Source organism: Amia ocellicauda, chromosome 10 (genome assembly GCF_036373705.1).
Source record: "Amia ocellicauda isolate fAmiCal2 chromosome 10, fAmiCal2.hap1, whole genome shotgun sequence".
In the NCBI taxonomy this organism is placed as follows: Eukaryota; Metazoa; Chordata; class Actinopteri; order Amiiformes; family Amiidae; genus Amia; species Amia ocellicauda.
Window position 1 is genome coordinate 3,805,100 of NC_089859.1, and position 23,112 is coordinate 3,828,211.

A 23,112-nucleotide genomic window follows, 5' to 3' on the forward strand; every position below is an offset into this window, starting at 1 on the left:
ATTGTTTTTTGTCTTGCTTTATTTTCTGTGACTCTATATTTTCCTGGTTATATGTATCAATTATATCACATGCTTTGGCAATACGTATATACAAATGCCATGCTATTAAAGCCTGCATTCAACTGAATTGAGAGAGAGAGAGTCCGATTCCCACCCTGCACACACACATGCGCAGTGAGCTCAGTCCAGCTGTAACAGTGCCCCATGGCGCCGAGTCTAAACTACACGATGATCCGATGTTTCTAATTAAACGTCCACTTGTATATTTGACTCATAATCACTGCATGGTGAGTGCAGACGCCTGAATCCGCACACCTGGGCCGCGTTTGCGTCACTCTTGTGTTTCCTCGGTTCACTCTGACGTGTATGTGTTGGTGTAAATTAAAAAGGGAAGCACCGCCGAAGAGATGAAATGAGATACTCGAGGGCAAAAATAAAAGCCGGGCTCGTCCGGGATTTGAACCCGGGACCTCTCGCACCCTAAGCGAGAATCATACCCCTAGACCAACGAGCCGCGCTGCTGCTGCTGCTTCACAGGGCAAGTCGGCCGCACCGCGGTGCTGCTGCTCGGCTGCTCGGCTGCGCGGCTGCCCGGTACTGCGCTGCTGCTGCTGCTCCTGCTCGTCAGGCACTTTGTTTCAGTTTTACAATCAGAGATCATTGTAACGTGGGAGCAGATGCACTCGCAGTGCTGCCCCCTGCAGGACACCTGTGTGAAATGCACGCAGACCCGGCTCGGTGAAGGGTTTACAGATCAGCTGCTTCTGGGGGTCTCTGGCCACTGGACAATGTGTCGCTGCCAGAAAACCAATGTCATGCTTTGCCTTTTTGTGTATCCAATGAATTGTAAGTCTGAGGAAACTAATAATACGACAAATTAACCCTTTATCACCGAGCCAGATACACAATGTTTCTGTTCAATTGACCATTTTCTCAAAGACCCCCCCTTACCACGCAGTGACCTCACAATGCCGCCCCCAGGGTGTGATCCTGTGTTACTGAGGCTGCTGTGTGGGTTTGCAGATGCTGATTCCCAGCCACTGGAAAATGAGACTGTGTTGCACTGGTGTGTATTTAAAACACAGCCAGTGTGTCAAAATAGATGCACAACGCGCCGCAGATACACGTGTATTGGGATTTAAACCGCGTGAAAAGGGCAATAAAGTATGTCATGCATATTTCACCATTCACTGCTAAGGTTTGTAGATTCAAAAATATCAGAGCTGGAGGAGAGATGTATAGGATAGGAGGGCTTTACCACTAATGCCACATTTCAGTGTCGGATACCTTCAGTTTGAGTTGTTGATTCTGTATATCAGAGAATGTCAATACGCTTTTGAAACTGTTTTTAAGGGTCTTCCTCGTTTGTTTTTATCACGGGGCGCAGAGATGATGGCTGTCCTGAATGAGAGCATGCAGGGTGTCTGTGTCTCTCGGGCAATAGCGCCACTGCATTGTCGCCAGTTAAACCCATTCTCATGCAAAACGGCTCGGCTGGGTCTGCTTTCACAGGGGCTTCAAAGCCCTCAGATCTGTCCCTCTGGAGGGGCTGTCTAACACCTCCGAGCCCCATCCAGCAGCCTGGGACGACATGTCGCAAAACGTGTCCTGGATCGACAGAATCCGCGCTGGTTCGTTTGATTTCGGGTTTGTGAAACTGCCGGGTTTCAATGCCTGTTGGCAACTGTGGGAAGTGTGTAAAAGCACGCCAAAGTCATGAATGAGAAAAAAGACAAGACCACCAATTGTTTCCTAACTTATGCTAGATATATATGCATTAGATTCCATGATAGTAATAAACTAAATGTGTATGGGATGATTTAGGGGGCAAACATTGCAGGTACAAACCCCCCAGATTAATTTTTAAGGTCGGGTTTTGGTTTGCAGGGTTCCCACACCTTCTTAAACATCAATTTCAAGGACTTTCCAGGCCCAGTTCCCTCAAATTCAAGGACCCAACACGGCATCGTGTGAGACACGGATCAAGGTTAATTACAGCACTGAGAATTGCTATAATGAGAAGAAGCAGACTTCACAGACAGTAATTAAACAGAGAGAGGCTTCAATGTGTACGTAAAACAAAAAACCAAAAGAACTTCAGTTTCTATTCTTGCACAAAATATATAAATTCAAGCACTTTCAATGACCCATGTCTATTCATGTCTATTTTAAAAAAACTTTCAAGGCCTTGATTTTTTTCTCTCAAATTCACAAACTTCCAAGGATTTCAAGGACCCGTGGGAACCCTGGCTTTGCTTATGATATCTCCTGCACTCATCCCAACACTTTATGGTGGTCACAGAAACTGATACACAATTCTGTTCCTGCCCTGGGCATGGCACTATATTAAACACAATAGCTGGGCACACACTGGGGAAGCTCAACCCCACATCTGAAATGGCCCAGGACAGCCCTAATGACTTCAGGAAGTCTCTGAGCTCGGAGCCGTTTGTATGAATTCAGGGTGTGTTTTACGAGCTGATGGGCACTTCCAAACGGGGCTCTGCTGCTGTGTCACCAGCCGGGTGTTTGAAGTGCTCTGGGCATGAATGCGGCGCATTGAGGGGCATACCTGAGCAGCAGCTCCACTCCCGGGCTGGAGGAGTGGCCTGTGGTGGTCAGCGCTATAAAGCCCCGGTCCGGCCGCAGTCTCCAACAAGAGGAGACCAAGCGGATCATACAACCTGTCTCACTGCCGCCGTGGTGGATTACAGCTGCCCAGGATTACAGGAGGATATTTCAGAGACCGTCCAAGAAGCACCACAGATCCGATTTGAACCCCTGAAGAGCAATGGCACCCAGGACAGTTTTAACTCTGCTGACAATCCTGCTGGAGGCGCAGAGCTGCGCTGCAATCCACTGGCTGTGAGTATGCAGATATATTTGTATATATGTATATAGGCTATACACTGCTGTTAGGCTTGTGCAGGCTGTGCTCTTACAGCTGATGCTTTCTGTTCATCAGCGCACTCGCTGTGGTGCTGCGTGTGGTTACAGTGTGACTGATTGCTTGGCAGGGGGCTCACAGTGAACGGCAGCTCGGTGGGCTGGAATCAGACCCAGCACTGCCGGCTCCTGGACGGTCTGGTGCCGGACCAGCTGCAGCTGTGCCGCCGGAACCTGGAGCTGATGCAGAGCCTGGTCCAGGCCGCCCGGCTCACCAAGCGGACCTGCCGCAGCTCCTTCACCGACATGCGCTGGAACTGCTCCTCCATCGACACGGCGCCGCACTTCAGCCCGGACCTGGCCAAGGGTGGGCACGGCACCATGCACGGCACCATGCACTATACACATCACACGCATGCTCCCAAATCATAATATTGGTTATTGATGGTATAATTCACTATTGGAATAAAATGCATGCTTCTAATTGTTCAAATTAAACCATTCATGTTGGCTACAAAATGCTCAGTGATGTACTCACTTACCTAATTACAGGATTTAGTTGCCTATTTTAAGTATATCGTTACTATGTCTATAACCAGTAGTATAACTAAGTGAGATGCCTTTCATCTGCGGTCTAATAAGCATTGGTTGGTTTTAGGGACCCGGGAAGCCGCCTTCGTGTTCTCCCTGGCGGCCGCGGCGGTCAGCCACTCCATCGCCCGGGCCTGCGCCTCCGGGGACCTGCCCAGCTGCTCCTGCGGCCCGGCCCCTGCCGAGCAGCCCGGGCCGGACTTCAGGTGGGGCGGCTGCGGGGACAACCTGCGCTACGGGCTGCAGATGGGCTCCGCCTTCTCCGACGCGCCCATGAAGAACAGCCGCTCGGGCTCCCAGGCGGTGCGGCTCATGCACCTCCACAACAACGCGGTGGGGAGGCAGGTGAGCAGGCGAGGCGGCCCGAGCAGCCCCCGCAGCCGCAGCGCGCCTCTGCCCTTGTTTTCTGCATTGCATTAACCCGCCGCTTCCTCCCAGGCTCTGGTGGACGCGATGGAAACCAAATGCAAGTGCCACGGCGTGTCCGGCTCCTGCTCCGTGAAGACCTGCTGGAAGGGGCTGCACGACATCGGCGACATCGCGGCCGAGCTGAAGTCCAAGTACCTGGCCGCCACCAAGGTGATCCACCGGCACGTCGGGACCAGGAAGCAGCTGGTGCCCAGAGAGCTGGACGTGCGGCCGGTCCGAGAGGCCGAGCTGGTGTACCTGGTCAGCTCTCCGGATTACTGCACCAAGAACGAGAAGCATGGGTCATTTGGCACACAAGACCGGTATTTATCACCATCCTAATCTGTCCTTTACTCATGCATGACTTTATTCCATATAAGAGCCTAAACTGAGATGCAAAGTTCACTGAATCCTTTTGTAGTATTTGTTTAATAAATATGCATGCCAAATTTCTACTCTGCTCATCTTTAGAAGCGAGATTACGCACAGAAGAGGTTTATTTTGTATTTGTATTTGCTATACTTAAATCCTGGTCTCTGTCTCGCTCTCCAGGATGTGCAATAAGACCTCCAATGGCAGTGACAGCTGTAATCTGATGTGTTGTGGCCGGGGCTACAATGCTTACACCGAGACGATCGTGGAGAGGTGCCAGTGCAAGTATCACTGGTGCTGTTATGTCACCTGCAAGAAATGCGAACGGACTGTGGAGAGATACGTCTGCAAATAGAGGGAGCGGCGGCGCTGCAGAGAGGACGGGAGAAATATGTACAAAAGCACTACACGCCAAAGAGATTTGTTTATGCCACAGAGATAGTTGTGTCAGCATCACAGCCTCGCAACACATTCCTCGCATGCTGCTCCGCCACCGGAGGAGAGATTTCAGTCCCAGGGAATGCAGTGATGTGAAGGAAGGCCCGTGGAAGATGACTGGCAAAGGGGAGACCCAGATTTGTGCCCATTCTGGACTCGATAACCATCCACTACAGCTGACAAACACCCCTCGGTTGTTCTGCTTGGACAGGTCTATTTATTTGCTCAGTCGAGAGGAGGCATGGCTTTGTCTTTGGAAACGAGAAGGCTGTGATAGCGGTGAAAGGCCGAACATGATTGATTGGGAGTAATAGAAGTGCTAGCTCTGGGGGTAAAAAGTTCCTCCTTTGAATGGAAAAGTGGTTGAATGGAAACAATGGCATGAATTACAAAAAAAGACTATTCAACAACCAACAACCCCCCAGATGCTAATAGCTCGGTCAGCTTTGAGACTTTTAAGTGAAAATGAAGAGCTTCTTAATTACCATTAAACAAATAAGTCCACTACTTATTAACCAAATCCCGAAAAACAGTCCGGTCCTTATTGTGTCCTACTCAGAGAGCATCTGCTCCAACTGTAATGTATACATAGTTCAAAACTGTGTCTGTTACAGGTTTGGGAAAGTATAATCCATTAATTGTAGCCGTGAAAAGGTTATTCGCTTGCCTTGTTGTCTATTTACTTTTCTAAAGAAAGTATGTTGAACTGAGCGCATTTGTAAAGAAAGTCAGTTTGCCATGTAGTTCAGACCTGCATTTTGTAAATTGTTTTCCAGGATTACACTCAGATTCTGTTTTCTTTGGTATTTACTTGTAAAAAGTGTAATTTTATATTTATTTTGCAATAAATCCTTTTTATACAGTCTCGTTTTGATTGTTCTTTTTCACCAGGTTAGTAAAAGGGTGTGTTTTACTTTTAATTGAAACCAGTATCCAAGCTGTGAGGAGACTGAGGATGATTAAAACCACTTGCCAGGGTTTTCATGGTCCTGCCTGGGAAGCGCCACGCTGCTTTCGCTGTAATGTATACTGTACGCCCCGCAGAAAATGTATTTCAATGACAGTGAGGAAAGGCAAACTGGAGACATGACCTTCAGAGCGGCAAAGGCAGTATCCCAGGCGCAGCTACTGTGAAACAAAGCACCAGTCCCAGTCCGTCCAGGTCACCAGTTAAACTGCCGTTCACCTCTTCAAATCCAGGCTTTATTGCTTCGTTTTGTCTTTTGGATCACGTTACCAGAGAGTTATGTCAGATATGGATTTTCTTTGTAACCCGATACCGAATTCTTCATCTGTGCTCTCTGTTATCAACAATTAAACTTCAGTTTTCACAGCTTTGTGTTTCGAATACAAGGGGGTCACTGGGAAAGCCTCGGTGTGCAGCCTCTTGAAGGAACGGTCAAGGTCTTTTTTTAAACCCTCTCTTTAAGCGGGTTATTCACAGCTCTTTCCAAGGGTCTCAGTTTTGGCAATCCTAAACTAACAAAGAAAACGAGCGTCTGCAAAGGCGAGGCCAAGGCTGATCTGCACACCCCTCTGTGCGGTGCGAGCCACAAATCACCGCCGGTAATGGCTGTACCAAAGTGCAGCTTATTTCCCAAACTGATAAGTAACACGCTGCCTTCGAATGGCGACCTCGGCTATGAATCCTGAAACGATCTGTCTCTGGTCTATTTATTTTGCTTTTATATGTTGATGGAAATACGCTCTTGAAAATGGTAGCTGTCTCAGAGAATAAGTGCTGCAGTAACTCTAGCCTGCGCCGGGCCGGGGAGCCCCATTTCTCACTGATAAACCTCCGCACGGGCTCCTGTGAAGGGCACAGAGCTGCTGTTCACTGCAGAGTTTATTTCAGGGGAAGGAGTTTCATGGCATTGTGGCAGAGTCTCTCTATCCATCCCATAGACTGAGAAATCATTACTGGCTCACATTTATTTCCCTTACGGTTATGTCTGCATTATCAGAGTTATACTGGGGTATAGCTCTTCTTATGTATGTTCTCTGTGGTAGTTGTATGTGGGGAATTAGAGGGCACTTCAGCTCTTTTCTATGTCCCATGATTCGCAACAAGATTCTAGCATGTACAGTTATTGACTTACAGAGTTTCTTGGTTGTTTTATGGTTGTTTTATTCATACAATATATTCATACAAAGCAAAGCCTGTCAAGATTATTTCTTGGCAAAGATTAAAGTTCGTCAGGTTTGGTTTTGTACTGATAACAGAATTCATGAAGTAGTTTTACATTGTCTTTCTTAAGATACTAAAATAAACTCTTAAAAAGTGACTCCAGGAAGTGGAGGGGTGTAGTGTGTTGATAAATAGTATAAATGAATTACAGAATGTAAAATTAATTATTATTTGAACATCTGAGACTTTTAAATGTGAAATCTTTATTTTTTATTATGTAATTTGGGCAAAAACATGACATAAGACATCTGTTTACATTGGTTTATGGTAAGGATCTCTAAATCATATTTAAATGTCTCCTATTCTTTAGAGCTCTATACATCTGTGCTTATTCTAATATATTGATTTTCTATATACTATGGACTAAAGGTTTACACCAATTCATGCTGCAAAGTTGATCATTCTTTTTGAGGTCTTTGAAATAGAAACCAACAGTAAGAAACTCAAAAGTTTATTAAAATGAAAAATGGTTTTCATTTTCATGTTCAATGTGCAGATTAGCCATTATAAAAATAATCATTTATTCACAAGTATCCATCCATTATACATTATGTACAACATTACATTCATTTTTACAGGTAAAAATATACATTTAGTTTTTATTTAAAAATCTCAAGGGACTGAAATACAAAACCAAAGTAACTTACAGCAACAGTGAAGAATCTTTAAACTTTACATATATTAATAATTTCCTTTTTTTTCTTTTTAAGTGCGTTATGGGCCTCCAGAAATTAAATAAAGACATGTATTCATTCCCATTTTAGGCATATAGTTCAGACCCAGGTACCTGATTTTTAAAACATATGCATTTGACACAATGACAAATGATTTTTGTTTGTTTAACTCGCATGAAATCTGCGATGGCAGGATGATAAATGAAAGTGTATTCTGCAAAAACTAAAGCAAAAACAACCGAACCCAAGGAGCAGGTTGAGCCTCTCGCCGTCAAACACAGGCTTCAATGTACATCCTCGGACCCCCTCGGTACGCAGCTGGAGACTTCGGGAGGCTTTGAGCAACATGTGTCAACATTTCCAGCAATGGTGGCTCAGGGTTCAGGAGTCTCCGGGAGAATCGGCGGCTCGTCTGACATCTGACATTCCTGCGCTGAACATGAGAAAACATTTGTGTCTCATTCAAGCACCGAGGATCTTACACACATGTAGCCCATTCATTACAATTCACAACCGTTAATTACATATTTTCACAGAGAACAGTGTTGAATTCTCTGCAAGTAATTGGCCGTATGGTGTAAATACAGGACCGTTTCCATCTGCACGGACAGTGAAGCGACATGCGTTTTAGCTGGAGGTAAAGTGATATGAAGCAAAGAAAACCGCCGTTGTTTTTCCTAAATGAGAAAAACATTGGTTCATTTCTTTACGAACATCTATGCCGAACAAATGAATGGAATGACAGTGTGAAATGTTTTAGATTGATGTAGATGTTGAAAATTTTGTCCTGTAATTGATGGGGCATTGAGGTGTAGGGACAGGTCCTAGAGCAGCTGTAAAGAGAGTCTGAGATCAATCTCAACTCTTGTTTTGAGGTAGTAGAACTGCAAGAGACCAAAATGTGTCACCCAAGATATGGCAAGCTATAAATTCTGAAAGTCAGCTTATCTTATCACTGGGATAAAGGACGTTGTATTCCATGATATCGCAAGCCTAATCACCCCCTAATAAAAGCAGATAACAAGGAATAAACTCAGTATTCACAAACAAAAAGTGGCGGACAGATGTTGTACTAAATCGTTTTTGTTGTGTTTGTGTTTAAAGGCAGGATCTGATGCAAAGAATCGTAACTGATCGATGTTATAATCTGAAAGAACCGGAAAGGCCGAGTTGCATATTTGCAGGATGTCTTTTGATGAGGGCAGATCAACCCTTTCTTTAATTTTGTCTCAACAATCGCACAATACCACCCTATGTCATCCCATAGCCCTCGCCCCTCTGCACAAATCACAATGAACTTGGGATTTGGAAAAGTTGCATGTTGATTCATTTCTCCAGGTTCATGAATAACTGGGGACGAGCCTCGTGTTATGTTAGCTGTGAATATTAGCACATTTTCCTTTTTATACAGCTAATAAATACAGTCACCAGATCTCCCTGCTAAAAGAAAATGAAACCTGGTTGCTTATGTCATATAGTAGCTATGCTTGTATCTTCGGGTTGAATTCTTGGACTCAATGGGATTCTTTCTAGCCATTTCTTCTCCAAACTATAAATTTGTTTAATAACACAAATGGAAGCTATGGGGCCACAAAGATTTACACACACATTCCCTGTCCTAAAATATTAACCATACCACTCGAGCCCCCAGCTAACAAGCTATATTGTAAATTTCACCCTTTAAAGCAGAGGATTTCACCTTGGGAGGGCGGTGTGTTCTCGCTGCTATTCTAAATATGTCTAGACACCAGTCAGGAGACGGGCAGCAGCATGGCTTTTATTTAGGTAGATAACTGGGGAAGCGACATTCAGACGAAAAGATCCCCCAGGTTGATTCAGAGCCGCGTGAAAATATGTTTGGAATGTGTTACTCGCTGATAAACGGCCCTACAGTCTAATCAAATATTAAAACGGGGACAGAAATGCTGGAAATCAAAGACACTGAGTTAAAAAAGCAGCAACTGTGTATCATAAGATGTACTAATGGCAGTTTTCACAGCTCAACGTTGTTAAATATACAAGCAGTTAAGTGATTCTGCCAATACCTCCTGTTAATACATTTTTTATTGAGCTAAATAATCAGCACTCCTCTTTGTGAAAGTAACATATGATTGATTTATCTATCCATGTATTGCTTGATTGAGGAAACTTGTGCTAAATGACTGAAATGACACTACATTGGGAGAGTGAAGAGGAAACCCGGAAATATGGGATGAAAGTTGAATATTATAAACTTTAAACATAATTTGCAAACATGTTTCTCGAGTAAAGACACTAAATACTAAATTATGTCACAGAGGCACCCTGTTCAGACCATGTGACATTGCTGCATATGTAAATACACAAAGGAAACAACATGTTATTGTGACTATAATGTAATGTCACACACACACACTTATGTGGATATTGCACTTTCTACTAAGCGACCCACCGTTTCAGTTCATATGTAGAGAACTCAAGGTCCCCGAAGGTCCCGAAGAGTTCAATTAAAAAGTAACAGATAATCTCTAACCACAAGAAAATAGGACACATTGACATGCATTGTCTGGGGGAATCTGGCCTATGATTGAGTGGCTCAAGAAATTGACTTGAACATAGGTGTCAAGTATTTAAGTGCAAATGCGAGGGGAGAGATTTACAACAAGACAGATATATTTCTCACACTCGGTTTTCACAAGCTCGAAACCCACTTCGGACCAGCGGAAACAGACAGGTGCTGAAGTTTTACTGCCTCCAAACCTAAAGCCATGATGACTATTTTTGTTTGGTCAAACAGTCGGTTGTGACCATTGTGATCTTTATGTAAGGACACCAGAGCAGAGCAACATTTAAGGTTTATATTGTGCATGGCTCTTAATACACTACATACCTTTTTAAATCCCATATTAATATACAATGGATTTCCTGACAAACACATTTTAAATGATCATTTATCTGTTTTGTATTTATTTTTACTAGTGTAACCATACCTATCTACCCATCTGTCATCAGAAACAATTACTTTGTCATGTTCTAAGGTAAAGTAAGATTAGACATACATTAACTATATATTTTTAGAACAAATCATTAGTTATAGGAAGTGTATTTCATCTTTTCAATGCAGTACGACAATGTAGGGTTCGTTTTTCATGAGATAAATGTTCTAAATCAGTTACATGTTCTATAACAGTCTGCTAACCTCGGCTGGGTTTAGTTTCTAGCCAAAACAACCCAAGAAAACTGCAGTGAAAATGAACTTGGCATCGGGCTTTCTGACCTTGAAGAGAAATAGGTAAAACCCTTTAACACATTAAAGCGCTCCATACAGAATAGCCCTGTCTGTCTCGGGCGCTTGGCTTTCTCTTCAATGCTGCCATTCAGCCTCTGCAGAGCTGTGAACGTTTGAAATTGCGTGTGTTTCCATCCACATCCGAAGCCGGTTACAAGAACAGCGGTTTGTGGGCTACTGTACAATTACTGTTTTGTGTAAAAACAAAATACATATATTTACAACAAAAAGTTAACGACATACTTTTAATTTCCTCTTTCGTTCAAATGAGGTATGACATTCGGGTTACTTATATATAACTATACATAGATGTATTATTAAACAAAGGTTTTCTCCTTCACTGTACTGAGGCCAGACCTGAACAGGAAGGAGGGAGTAAGTCTTGAGGCTTACAAAGGATAGACATATGTAAGTATAAGTATGAAGAAAAGTACTTCAAGAAACGTACAGCCATACAAAAGCACTTTTTGACATCTCAGTGGCCCAAACAAATCTCTTCCTTATGTTTCTCGCTGACAGTTCCCATTTATTTACAGTGTTCGGTTTTCCCTTGGCGTCTTTAAAAAATGCAAAAGGAAGTGCTGTTTAACTCCGGATTCCTATTACTAAACCTGAAGTTTCTGAAATGAAAAATCGGTCGTGCATGAAAAAGGCTTGTGTTCACAATCCAGGTAGAGCAGATTTCCGCTCTTCCAACTGCAGGGCGGTGTATAAAAGCTTGTATCGGGATCTGACGTTTTTAAGCAGCAACAAAAAGTGTTCCTTTGATGAGAAGAAAGAGAAGCTTTTAGAAGATACACAGAGGAACAGTTAGCACATTGATTCGAGCAGCTAAATGACACACTAGATTAATGACCAACCCCAACCGTGATCTCTGACCTCTGGAGTCCAACTTAGACAGGAAAGAACTTTTGACAGCTGTGCAGATTTCTAAGAATTCAGATTTCCTTGACACCTTGCAAACTTAAAAAGAAAAAAAGGCAAAATAATAAAATAAGTGCTGAATGTAATGTAAAGAAGAAGGAAAAAAAAGTCAGGCTGTCGGAATTTCTCTCTTATAAAGAATTACGTGCTGAAATCTGTGGACAGACACCCAAGAAAAACTCTTACAGTGACTTACCAGAGTACTTTTGTTGAACTTACATATTCGCTGTTCATGCGTTCAGTAGAAAATACGGTTTATAAGTCACACCGTAGTGAAAATCATTGTACAGACAAGTGTCAGCTATAATTATGGCTGTAAATCTATTGTCCACCCAGTTTTAGTGCAGGTCCATCAGTGTTTGCAGCTGTTTTACTGCTGATTTTATTGTACTTGCTGTGATGTAAACTATGGGAAAATATATATATGCTATAGTTCTTTTTCTTTACTTACAGGTACTAAATTATTTACGCCAATTGTTAAACATATATATATATATATATATATATATATATATTGAGTATTCTCCTTGTGAAATACTGGTGGGACCGGGGGTTGTTATGGCTGTAGTTTATGTGCCATCACCCCACAATGCTTCAAGATTAGACTGTGGAAGTGCAGAGTGTATTAACCATGTCAGTACACACAGCGCAACACTCCTGTGGGATATTAATTCATCTGAAACTGTATCCAAACTCCTATATACATACAGCAGAGGCCATTAAAGTGTCACCCTTTTAATATGCACTGTTAATACATAGATTAGCCTCGGGAGAATATCTGGAGAGAGCAATCAATACTGACTACACACCAATCCCAAGACTAACCTTTGTGTGTTATAAAAATGGAGTTACAAGATAAATATTACACCAGGCTAAAGTTACAATTAATATTGTGTCCATACATAAACATACTGTATTTGAAAGTATTATATTTGAAATTGTCACTCCAAATTGCAGGTATTTTCCCACCTACTAAAAATGATCAAGCAGTAGCAGTAAGTGGTGAACATACACTATAAGCAAACCCAAAGGATCAAATAACTCATGTACAGTTCTCCCCGCACACAGCACAATTGACTTTATGTAGAGTTAATGCCACATGCTATAAACAGAGATAAATCACAATTTCTTGTGGGAAAGGGTTTTGAAAAAGTGCTCTTGGTTTCTATTTATTTATACATACATAATTTCATTTTTATACATCTGTAATACCCCTTTATGCAGATATCACAAACCATTGACTCATTGTGGATTGTCCTGTAAAAGAGAGTTGTCTCCAGAATTAGGAAATCACTTAATCTTAAGAAATCCAAATCATTATGTTCTCTGTATAAAAAGTGTGCGTCCCAGGATCCTTGGCATTGCGAACAATTGATTTTTCTCTCTCTCTATTGCCTGCAGGTAATTGTGGAAAATAAAAATGCTCTGGAAATGGGAAATCCCTGCACGTCAGTAATTTGCTCTTTTAAACATCTTACAATAACTGGGGTGCCTTTTCTGCCAGGAGTCCTGTGTCTCAAAGTCAAAAGTCCGCATTGTCAAAGCTGCCTCCTCTCCTGCCAAGCTAAACCAGACCAGGAAACAAAGTCATAAAGAAGGAACATTAGTTTTCAATTACTGCTCTTGGTTTTAATTAATACACTTCTTTACGGGGATTACAGATATTCTGTAAACACTTCCATCGCTCTCCATAAAGCAAAATGCCACCCATATAATTTCTATTGCACTGGAGTCAAACTATGACAAACTCTCACACTGACTTATACTGGAGGGACATCTGCACCATTAACAAACAACCAAACAGTGACAGGATGTGTGAAGCGGTGCACAGGGGGAGTTTATATAAAAACACCATCTGCAACACCCAGGAGCAGAAATACTGGGCACACAGGGATGCCTTATTGATATCATAAGGGTGTAATAAATGCCTTTTGTTGTCCTCTTGGAGAAGAAGAGATCTACTCTTGCACTCCACCAAACGTCATCCTTTATTACGGATCGTATGGCACAATCTCTTCAACAGAGAGACTTGTCGTCCAGTTTTATGGTCCTGCTCTGCTGCCTGTATATATAACCCATCATCACAATATCCAGTGTGTGGAATAATCTGGACCTTCACAGCAGACGTGCTGTTATGTCTCACACACAACATATCCACTATAAATCGAAGCGTTCCCACTACCAAGAAAAAGACTAAAGACGCAAGTGGGAAAACATTGAATTACAGAGGTCAATAAGGAATGTGAGATATTATTGTTAAACGCTAGTGTTGGGTAACTGCAGCGTTGAACAGCCACAATACAAAGCTCACTGTCCTGTACTGCCCTGGTATTTAAACAGGCTGTTTGTCGTTTTAATGGCTGCTTTTCTATTTACTATAAATACCATGAGTGCGATAGTGAAATATCCGGTGAGCTGCATAGTTTGGGACTTTGTACAAATGGTTTGCACTGAACACATTTATTTAAAGTCGACTGGTTGCCCTTAGAGGGTTCTGTGAAGAAATACAACTTTTTAAACATCGACCGAGTATTCCCTGTTGACTCACGGGGGGCCTGTACACAGTGATTAGTCCCTGTAACCGTAACCGCACTGAAAACCTGGCCGTGCATTAAAAACACTCACAATGCCATTGTGGAGGTTCAAGCAGCAGTCCTCTGTTTTAAACAACACTCCTGCAACTTGGATTGCCTCCACGGTAATTAGCAAGACGTTCTTTATCATTCCTGTAATGAAGACAAACTGTTGTTGTGCCCAGGAATGTGAAAGTCAATTAGCAATAGAGGAGGAAAATGGGCAGAGAAAATGTTCCGGAAACAAAAGGCAAATCACTCAGCAGATCCTGCACTCATTAGCTTTAACTCCCCAGAAATAATCCTTACTGCATATCAAATGCACTGTATGAATGTCCCTTCATTTTGCTTGTGCTTTCTCAAGAACACTAATGTCACCGTTTTCTACTGACTTCCTCTCAAATTGGGCTGGGATGCGTTTATTGCTGAGCCCGTTATGGCCTGTTACGTGTAGCATGTGTGTCTGTGTGTTTGTAGCCGGACGCAGCGCCGTGAGAGCATCCACATCTGAGCTGCAGTGAGTAGCATAAAACGACAATGAAGATGACCAACACAACTCCTTCTCCTTCTGAAATGATTGGTGGTGCCTGGGAGTGAATTCGCACCCGGCACTCGAGTCTCATTGTGTAAGAATTGAACTAGGGCAGATATTTATCATTGTGGATTCCCATTTGAGTCTTCTGTTGATCTAGTTAAAATGTAACATTCATCTGCAATGTCTAAAAATACATTCACAGTGTATACAGTCACATAATATCTATATTATATATATATTTTTTTTTTTGGCTGTCATGGTCCAAGTGTCAATCTTTTGGATTTACATTTGCGTCAGAATGTAGAACTACACTTTGCTTAGTGAAATATGTATACACGATTAACAGCAACCAGATCTGTAGTCATGCAGCATGTCTTTAATAAACGACGTGTTCGCTGTAAATCTGCTTACCTGTGTGTACTTTCGTTTTTTTTATAAAAGCGCTCTGGCAGAAATTCCCAGGTCAATCTTTGACGGGAACGCAGACGGCGTGTGCCTGTGCATATCTTCCCCCAAAGCAAGGCCGGGAATAAGGGCCGAGCCACCAAAATAGAACAACAACTGTTTTCTCCTTGTGCAGGAAACGCACTGCATATGTAATACGCATACATTTTTTTTAAACCTACAGCTGGTGGAATTGTGAGCACTTACCCCCACCCCCTCTTCCTTCTGTGTTTAAACTCAATTACCCTTGCATTTCATTTTCCCATTCGAACAGGTCAATATTTGCCCTCCCCATAGGGCCAGTAAAGCATTCCTGTTTTCTGCAGACATGGCACTCAGTAGGGAGTCTGGGAGAAGGACAGTCTGCCCTCCTCTCTCAATTGGCCTGTTGCATTTGCAAAACAGGGCTGAATTTCCTGTAAGAGGAATGATTATGTAAAGACAAGGAAAAAAGTCTGTAATGACATCACAAGTTTATATTATCATTGGTATTATTAGTATAAGGAAAATCACACTTCATTCATCTAATTGTTTTTACTCAGCGTCATTACTTCAGCGCAGAAGTAACATGATAATCAGAGCAGGTTTATAAAGCAGATGGTGCCAATGCTGACATTCATAGGGCCAAATCTGAAATCCCCAAAAATCCAAACGTCACAATGAATTAATCAGTGCAGGAGGCAGCTATCAATACATCTTTGTTACCTTAAAGACCCCAAGCTAAGGGTAGACTGCTAACGTCCCAGTTACAGTCAATCTCCATCACACAATCACGTGAAATTTTCACAGCCCCCAGGGTACTTAAAAATCATTAGCTGTAGGATACAGTGCGAGATCACCTCCCTTTCAAACTCCGTCTCAATGCTGCTCCGAAGGGGGCTCAGTTTGCAAAAGGCACAAAGCTAACCAGAGCTGCCGGAAGATTGATTGCACTTAAACGCTAAGATCTTTCTTTCCCTTTCTCTGTTTATAGTCTTGGAACAGTCCTCGTTTTAGCCGAGAGTAAACATTTAACTCATAATTACCTCCCAACAGACAAAACTGGACATATAGAAAATAAATGGTTTTCCCAGTGTTTAGGAAATTCACCATTTTTCAAGTTCTTCATTCCAGAAAGTGTATGGCGGCTCAGGTTGCAGTTTGTAATACTTCTGCGGCTGATGTAGCCTGTGTGTAACAGTGGAGATCACTAAATGTAAAAAGTAGGTAAAACTAATTCTAACAAATCGTAAAGGGCCAGATTTATGTACAATGTAAAAATCATGCATGTATAAATAATCTTGTGTGTAACAGTGTAACAACCAACTGCTTCAATTGTTTCAGCACAAATTGACAAAATATAATATATAATAATAATAATTACCTTTATAGTAATTCATAGATTGTAGTGGAATTTGGAATTCCTCAATTTCATGCCCATGTACATTTACAGACCATTTTGTTGAATTATCCAGAAACTAGAATTAAGTGCTGTGAGAAAATAGAGGAAGGGCGCAGTGCTTGTATCAGTGGATTTAGGTCTGAAGGGCTTCATTTACTACAGCTGAAAAAAGCGAGTAACACAACTTTCAGCCAGTCTATTCCATAAATCCATCATGCGTCAGGGTGTCTAGGCTGCCGGGAGCAGACTCTCTCTTTTCTGTGAATTAAGGAGATCGTTTAAAGGGAGTCACTCATGCTGCAGCGTTTGTTTATTTATATGGTTGTGTTCACACAGCTCTCAGGGTCTGCTCTAGGTTTCTCATCAACTCTTAAATAACAAAGAGCAACAGGAGGAGCCGCAGTCAGCTGGGAGAGGAATGTGTGAGGTGTCTACGAAAGGTGATGCATCCTTTGGAAACATTGTTGTGTACTATACAGTGCACTTCCTCTGTGTCTGCCCACAGAAACAAACAGAAACAATGCATCTCACACCTTCCCAAGGCATTCTGCATTTTAAAGAATCGCTGGATCCTCAATTGTCTTTTTGAAAGATTAGCTATGGTTAGTTGCACACAAAATAAAGATACCAGAGGTCATGTGTGTGTGTGTGTGTGTGTGTGTGTGTCAGTGTATTTCTTGAATTGCATAATATACAAAGAAAAACACTGTATTGGATAAGAGGTTCAGAATGAATAAAATATCACACTGGTCACAATAATAATGTAACAGGTTATGGGATACTAGAAGGCTATATCTTTATAACTGTGAGAATGTCTTACACCCCTTCTGGTTTTGCCAGATTTTGGTTGTAAAATATTTTAAACACATACAATGATACCGTCCCCAATATCCTTCACCAGGGAGATATGGACCTTCTTAAAGTTTTCTAGAGAACGTTCCCTGGAATAGGGTTGATTGCTCCGGTTTATGCATCTCAGCAATGAAGCACTGAAACTGTAAGAATAGTCACTCTGATTAGTTCATTTTTAAAGTAGGCTGATCTCAGTGCTAAACTGATAAAGGCACGAACAGATCAATGCAGCAATTAAAACAAGAACTTCAGGCTTTGTGTATGCCTATAAATCCATGTAGCAATTTTCAGCTGATTCATAAGCATTCAGCTCGAACAATTGATACAAATTGACGCTCAGTGACAACTTGACACCTTCAGCTCCCGGGACAAAGACACATACTAAATGGTGTCACTCATACTTTCAGCCTGAAAGTCCCCTGCAGTGGGTTTAGCAACCTCTTAGCACTAGAGTTATCCTGTTGATCAAAAACACAGAAGAAAGAGAAAATAATTGGAAGAATAGCTTAATATTTGAAATATGAAAAAACATCAAATACCTGTTAAATCTGCATATTCAATGTAATGAGAAAGGATAAGTCTGTCAGACTAATAAGTATAATAGCAGATTAAGAGATTTAACTTCCATAAAACGCTGTCTATCACTATTATATTTAATCAGCGTCAGGTTGTCCTGAAGGATGGGCTTATAGGTCATATGTGATCCAAGTCATTATTTAGCAATAATTCATTGTCACATTCTTTCAGGTACCACTCAGCTTGAAAAGTGCTCTACGATATAAAGACAGATTGGTGCCGCATTAAGAGTTTCTTTGAGGCCATAAATACCCAAGACACTGAGAATAGAGGCAGGTTTTTCAGCTTCAATCAAAACGTCAACTATGTCATGTTTAGTGAATGTAGGAATGTCTCTATTGAGGCACTACATTCATTTTTAATTCTCTAACACAACCTGAATTAGAAACACCTGTTAAGATATGTTTACATCAGACATATCAAGTATTTAATAGATTACTGATCTCTATCACACTGGTCTGGACTGGGATTATAAATACAGTGGCCTCCAAAAATATTTGTAAACCTTAAATTAAATTATGTTTGTACTGACAGCACATTTGATTTTGGGACAAAATTGAAAAAATGACAAGCTCCTGTAATAAATTTAGTCTACATCATCATCATCAGACTTTGCTAATCCATTGTAGGATACAGGGCTGCCCAAGATGTTTCCACTCAATAAATAGCATCTCTTTTCCGAATATTTCCAGGCAACTCTTCTGATCTCATCTGCCCATCTGCTATGGGGTCATCTTGGTCGTTTTTTCCTTCCTTGAGATCCATTCTGCGGATTCTTTAGTCCCTCTCTGATTTCTTCTTCTTGTGTTATTGCTATTATTATTATTTATTTCTTAGCAGATGCCCTTATCTGGCCCACTCCCATTCTCACATCTTAGCTCAGGATCAGGAAGCTAAGGATCTTGCACTTGTATGCCTTCACCTGTAAGTCATGTAATATTCATGGAGTAGGGAATGTGGGACATTTGTCAAGGCATAGCTGTGTTACAGAGCAAATGTATGATATGCTATAATAGCTGATAAAGATAAGAAACTCGTGCTTTTTATGCAATGCATTAGAAACACGCAGGGATGGTCTGAATGCCTCAGCACCTCATATTGTCATCTGCTCAGAAGGTGTCTCTGTTTCTTGACCTTCAGTGTTTACAGGTTACAAGTCAGCCATGATGTGAACCCATTAAACCAGCGTTTCGGACAGATTAACTAGCAATATGTTATATGACAATTTATTTTACTATTACTTGAAGCTTTAAAAAAATATGCAGAACGCTACTTGCGAAGTCTGAAAACACTTCTGTGTTGTTGAACACCAAGAGTCTGTCTTTGCTCCTGTAAAACCTGCTTTTGAAAAGTATAACTGGTTCGTTATGGCTTCATTGCTCATATAACTTTAAGGGTTTAGAAAGCCCCCCGTACTGCTTAAATCATTTACAGGAGAACCAATTAATTTTTGCAGTTACACATGTGAATATGTTTGAGATATTAACCTCATCCAGCTTCAGTGTCATGCTGTCCGTAACAGCAACGTTTCTGGTGACTTTTCACCTTCTTGCTCTCAAGTGTCAAGGGTTCGAGAGTGGCAAACAGATTTCCCATTAACAGAGCTCTCGATTACAGAACTCTTTAGGTGAAGATGGAAGGGATAGAGAAAACGAGGATTTAAAGTATATGTTACTAATGTATACAGCACTAGAAACGTTATTCATCATTTGGATTTACTGTGTACAGAGACAGTAATGCATATCGAAAAAAATGTACCCCACGTCCTTATTTAGGAAGAGTTAGGGGTTCTGAATTAACGCGGCTACATTAGCGTTCTCCAGTGTGGCCGCAGTGTTACTGTATCTCTCCCAGGACACTTTCAACTCACTCACTCACTCACTCACTCACTCACAGCCTTAAACAAAATATTATCTGAGTATTTCAACACATTCATTCTCAATTTAGTTAGTAGATATGGGTGAATACAAAAAAATGGGCAGCTGCTTACTCAGCTTTTTATTTTTAATCCAAAGCAAAGTGTTTCAAGGATTCAGACACTCAAAAGTGAAAACAAAGGCTCAGCAAATCCGTGGAGCTGAAATAAGTGTATTGTTACGGCAGCAGTGTGTATATTTTGCATTTAGAACATACAAAACCAAACAGCTATAATCTCAATAGATCTGACTCTTTGATTTTATACTGTTGAGGCAAACAATCATCGGATAGTCTTCTGGCCCACGTTCCCTCTGTTGAATTGTTTTCAGGCTCCAAAGCCTATATCTTCACACCAGCCTCCCGCTGCTTTTCGGGATTAGCGCATTCCAGGCCAAACGTAACTTCAACAGTGCTCTGTTCTCCGGGGTTTCAAGTTTTGAAGGCTAAACTGGCGACAATAAATTAAGCCTAAACTTTTTTTCAGTAGCCACAGGCTACCAGATTACTGGGAATTTCAGTCACTGTGTATAAATGTTACCTCTGACCCAGGGGCTCAGATTAGTCAATTGTCAGGATGTAGGAGGCCAATACACATAAACAATGCGGCGCTCAGAGAAGCATGGAACCGTAGGGCCCCGGCCCGTATCCATATGGGTCTCAGTGGCTGTAGTAATCAGCTAGCCCAACACTGAAGACACAATTAAGACACAGAATTAAAAGAATCTCTCTATTATGGACTGATGAGGCAACATATTGCTTCTTAAGAAATGTAGTTTTCTTTGAATGAATACAACAGATCTTAATGCTGAAAAACTAGAGACTTTAGAGGAACATTTGTTTGTCTTTTTTCTTTTCTTTTCCATTTCAAATCCAGTCTGAAATTTAAATCCAGATACAATACCAAACAAGTCCTATATATAAGTATATGGTATATTAATGTTATACACAACAAAATACAGATTGTCTGGGGTCTTCTGTTGTTAAATATGCAGACAATTATTCAAATAACAGCAGTGCAAGAAGCTGGGCTGCAGGGAGCATGATACTCAAAGAGCTTCTACCGCAGTCAGCGGTGAACTAATGGAGGAATGGTAAAATCATTATGCTATATATTAGGCAACATCTTAATGGCTTCACTTGTCTCTCCATCAGTAAAAGTGAAGTGTGTGTGTGGGTGGGGGTATTCAACGACACCGAAGGGCCTGCACAGACAGTGTTATACCATCTGGACAGATGTCACATGTCAAACACTGGGGTAGACGTGTCACACGACAGGGCGTATTTCTCAGAAGAAGGCTGACTTTGTGCCGGGATGCCTCGAGGCGCCGAGGGAGAGCCCAGCATGCGTTTCCTACAGAAAGCACCACAACCCACTGTGTGCAGTTCTCTAGACAGAGCTGTCAGTCACACAGGACAATGGGCTGTGCTCAACCAAGTACACTGTGTAAATATGACAAAATCAATGGTAAGAATAAGAAAGTAAAACCTAAAAGTTATTTTATCCAAACAGAATCACATTATATATAATGTGAAATCTTGAAAATTAGATTTAGCAAGCAAATTAGCTTTTCAGATGCTATTACTTGTGTTATATTTATTGTTTATTGTTATAAAGGTTAAGGAACAGCTGTATGAAGCTGGTTAGTCCTTCATTATCCCCTTGCTTGTCTACAGTTCAGCTGTTCTGTTGTCATTAAAAACTCTCTCTTTATCACAACTCTTGCACCTAATGTGCATCTTACTTGGCCTATTCAGGAATATAGTAGGTGGTTTAAAACTAACTCTAAGAAAGACAACAATCATTATTTGTATTATTATGTATTTTGTATAATCAGTTACAAAGGCATAATGCTAGGAGACGGGATGGCTACACCATTACATCTTGAAAAACTGAAGTATTGTTATGATGCTGATACATGAGCAGAGAAATTAAACCCCGTTTTACAATGGCAGTTACTGCACACTTATAAAAACAATAAAGAGCTCCTAACGAACCAAACCCCCGTAGAAAAGCGCTGTTCATGAATGGAGGGCATTCTTCACATTCACAGCTTTACACGCATGTAATGATCCAGGCAGCTGAACATGCTCTGCTCATTTCTGACATTATTACCCAATTAGACATCGCCGCCCTGTGGTTGGAAACTGTATGACGTGCAGACAAACCCCACACCTCACAAAACGACCAAATAACCCACGCCATATACACTCACCTAAAGGATTATTAGGAACACCATACTAATACTGTGTTTGACCCCCTTTCGCCTTCAGAACTGCCTTAATTCTACATGGCATTGATTCAACAAGGTGCTGAAAGCATTCTTTAGAAATGTTGGCCCATATTGATAGGATAGCATCTTGCAGTTGATGGAGATTTGTGGGATGCACATCCAGGGCATGAAGCTCCCGTTCCACCACATCCCAAAGATGCTCTATTGGGTTGAGATCTGGGGACTGTGGGGGCCAGTTTAGTACAGTGAACTCATTGTCATGTTTAAGAAACCAATTTGAAATGATTCGACCTTTGTGACATGGTGCATTATCCTGCTGGAAGTAGCCATCAGAGGATGGGTACATGGTGGTCATAAAGGGATGGACATGGTCAGAAACAATGCTCAGGTAGGCCGTGGCATTTAAACGATGCCCAATTGGCACTAAGGGGCCTAAAGTGTGCCAAGAAAACATCCCCCACACCATTACACCACCACCACCAGCCTGCACAGTGCTAACAAGGCATGATGGATCCATGTTCTCATTCTGTTTACGCCAAATTCTGACTCTACCATCTGAATGTCTCAACAGAAATCGAGACTCATCAGACCAGGCAACATTTTTCCAGTCTTCAACTGTCCAATTTTGGTGAGCTTGTGCAAATTGTAGCCTCTTTTTCCTATTTGTAGTGGAGATGAGTGGTACCCGGTGGGGTCTTCTGCTGTTGTAGCCCATCCGCCTCAAGGTTGTACGTGTTGTGGCTTCACAAATGCTTTGCTGCATACCTCGGTTGTGACGAGTGGTTATTTCAGTCAAAGTTGCTCTTCTATCAGCTTGAATCAGTTGGCCCATTCTCCTCTGACCTCTAGCATCA

At 41.7% G+C, this 23,112-nt stretch overlaps 1 protein-coding gene, 1 long non-coding RNA gene and 1 other non-coding gene across 3 annotated transcripts; 1 reads left to right on the forward strand and 2 right to left on the reverse strand.

Annotated features, from left to right (window-relative positions):
- Positions 1-442: 442 nt before the first annotated feature.
- On the reverse strand, positions 443-514 carry trnap-agg (transfer RNA proline (anticodon AGG)). The gene has a single exon. It is a non-coding gene; the product is annotated as a tRNA-Pro (tRNA).
- Positions 515-1,426: 912 nt separating this feature from the next.
- wnt11f2 (wnt 11, family member 2) lies at positions 1,427-5,560 on the forward strand. Its single transcript, XM_066714746.1, has 5 exons — positions 1,427-2,865; positions 3,018-3,253; positions 3,545-3,822; positions 3,916-4,208; positions 4,438-5,560. The coding sequence occupies exons 1-5, from the start codon at positions 2,792-2,794 to the stop codon at positions 4,610-4,612; spliced, it is 1,056 nt and encodes a 351-aa protein (XP_066570843.1). The 5' UTR covers positions 1,427-2,791; the 3' UTR covers positions 4,613-5,560.
- Positions 5,561-11,056: 5,496 nt separating this feature from the next.
- Positions 11,057-15,464, reverse strand: LOC136759592 (uncharacterized). Its single transcript, XR_010820057.1, has 4 exons — positions 15,269-15,464; positions 14,375-14,475; positions 13,228-13,313; positions 11,057-11,587 (listed from the first exon to the last, which is right to left on the reverse strand). It is a non-coding gene; the product is annotated as an uncharacterized LOC136759592 (long non-coding RNA).
- Between the last annotated feature and the right edge of the window lie 7,648 nt (positions 15,465-23,112).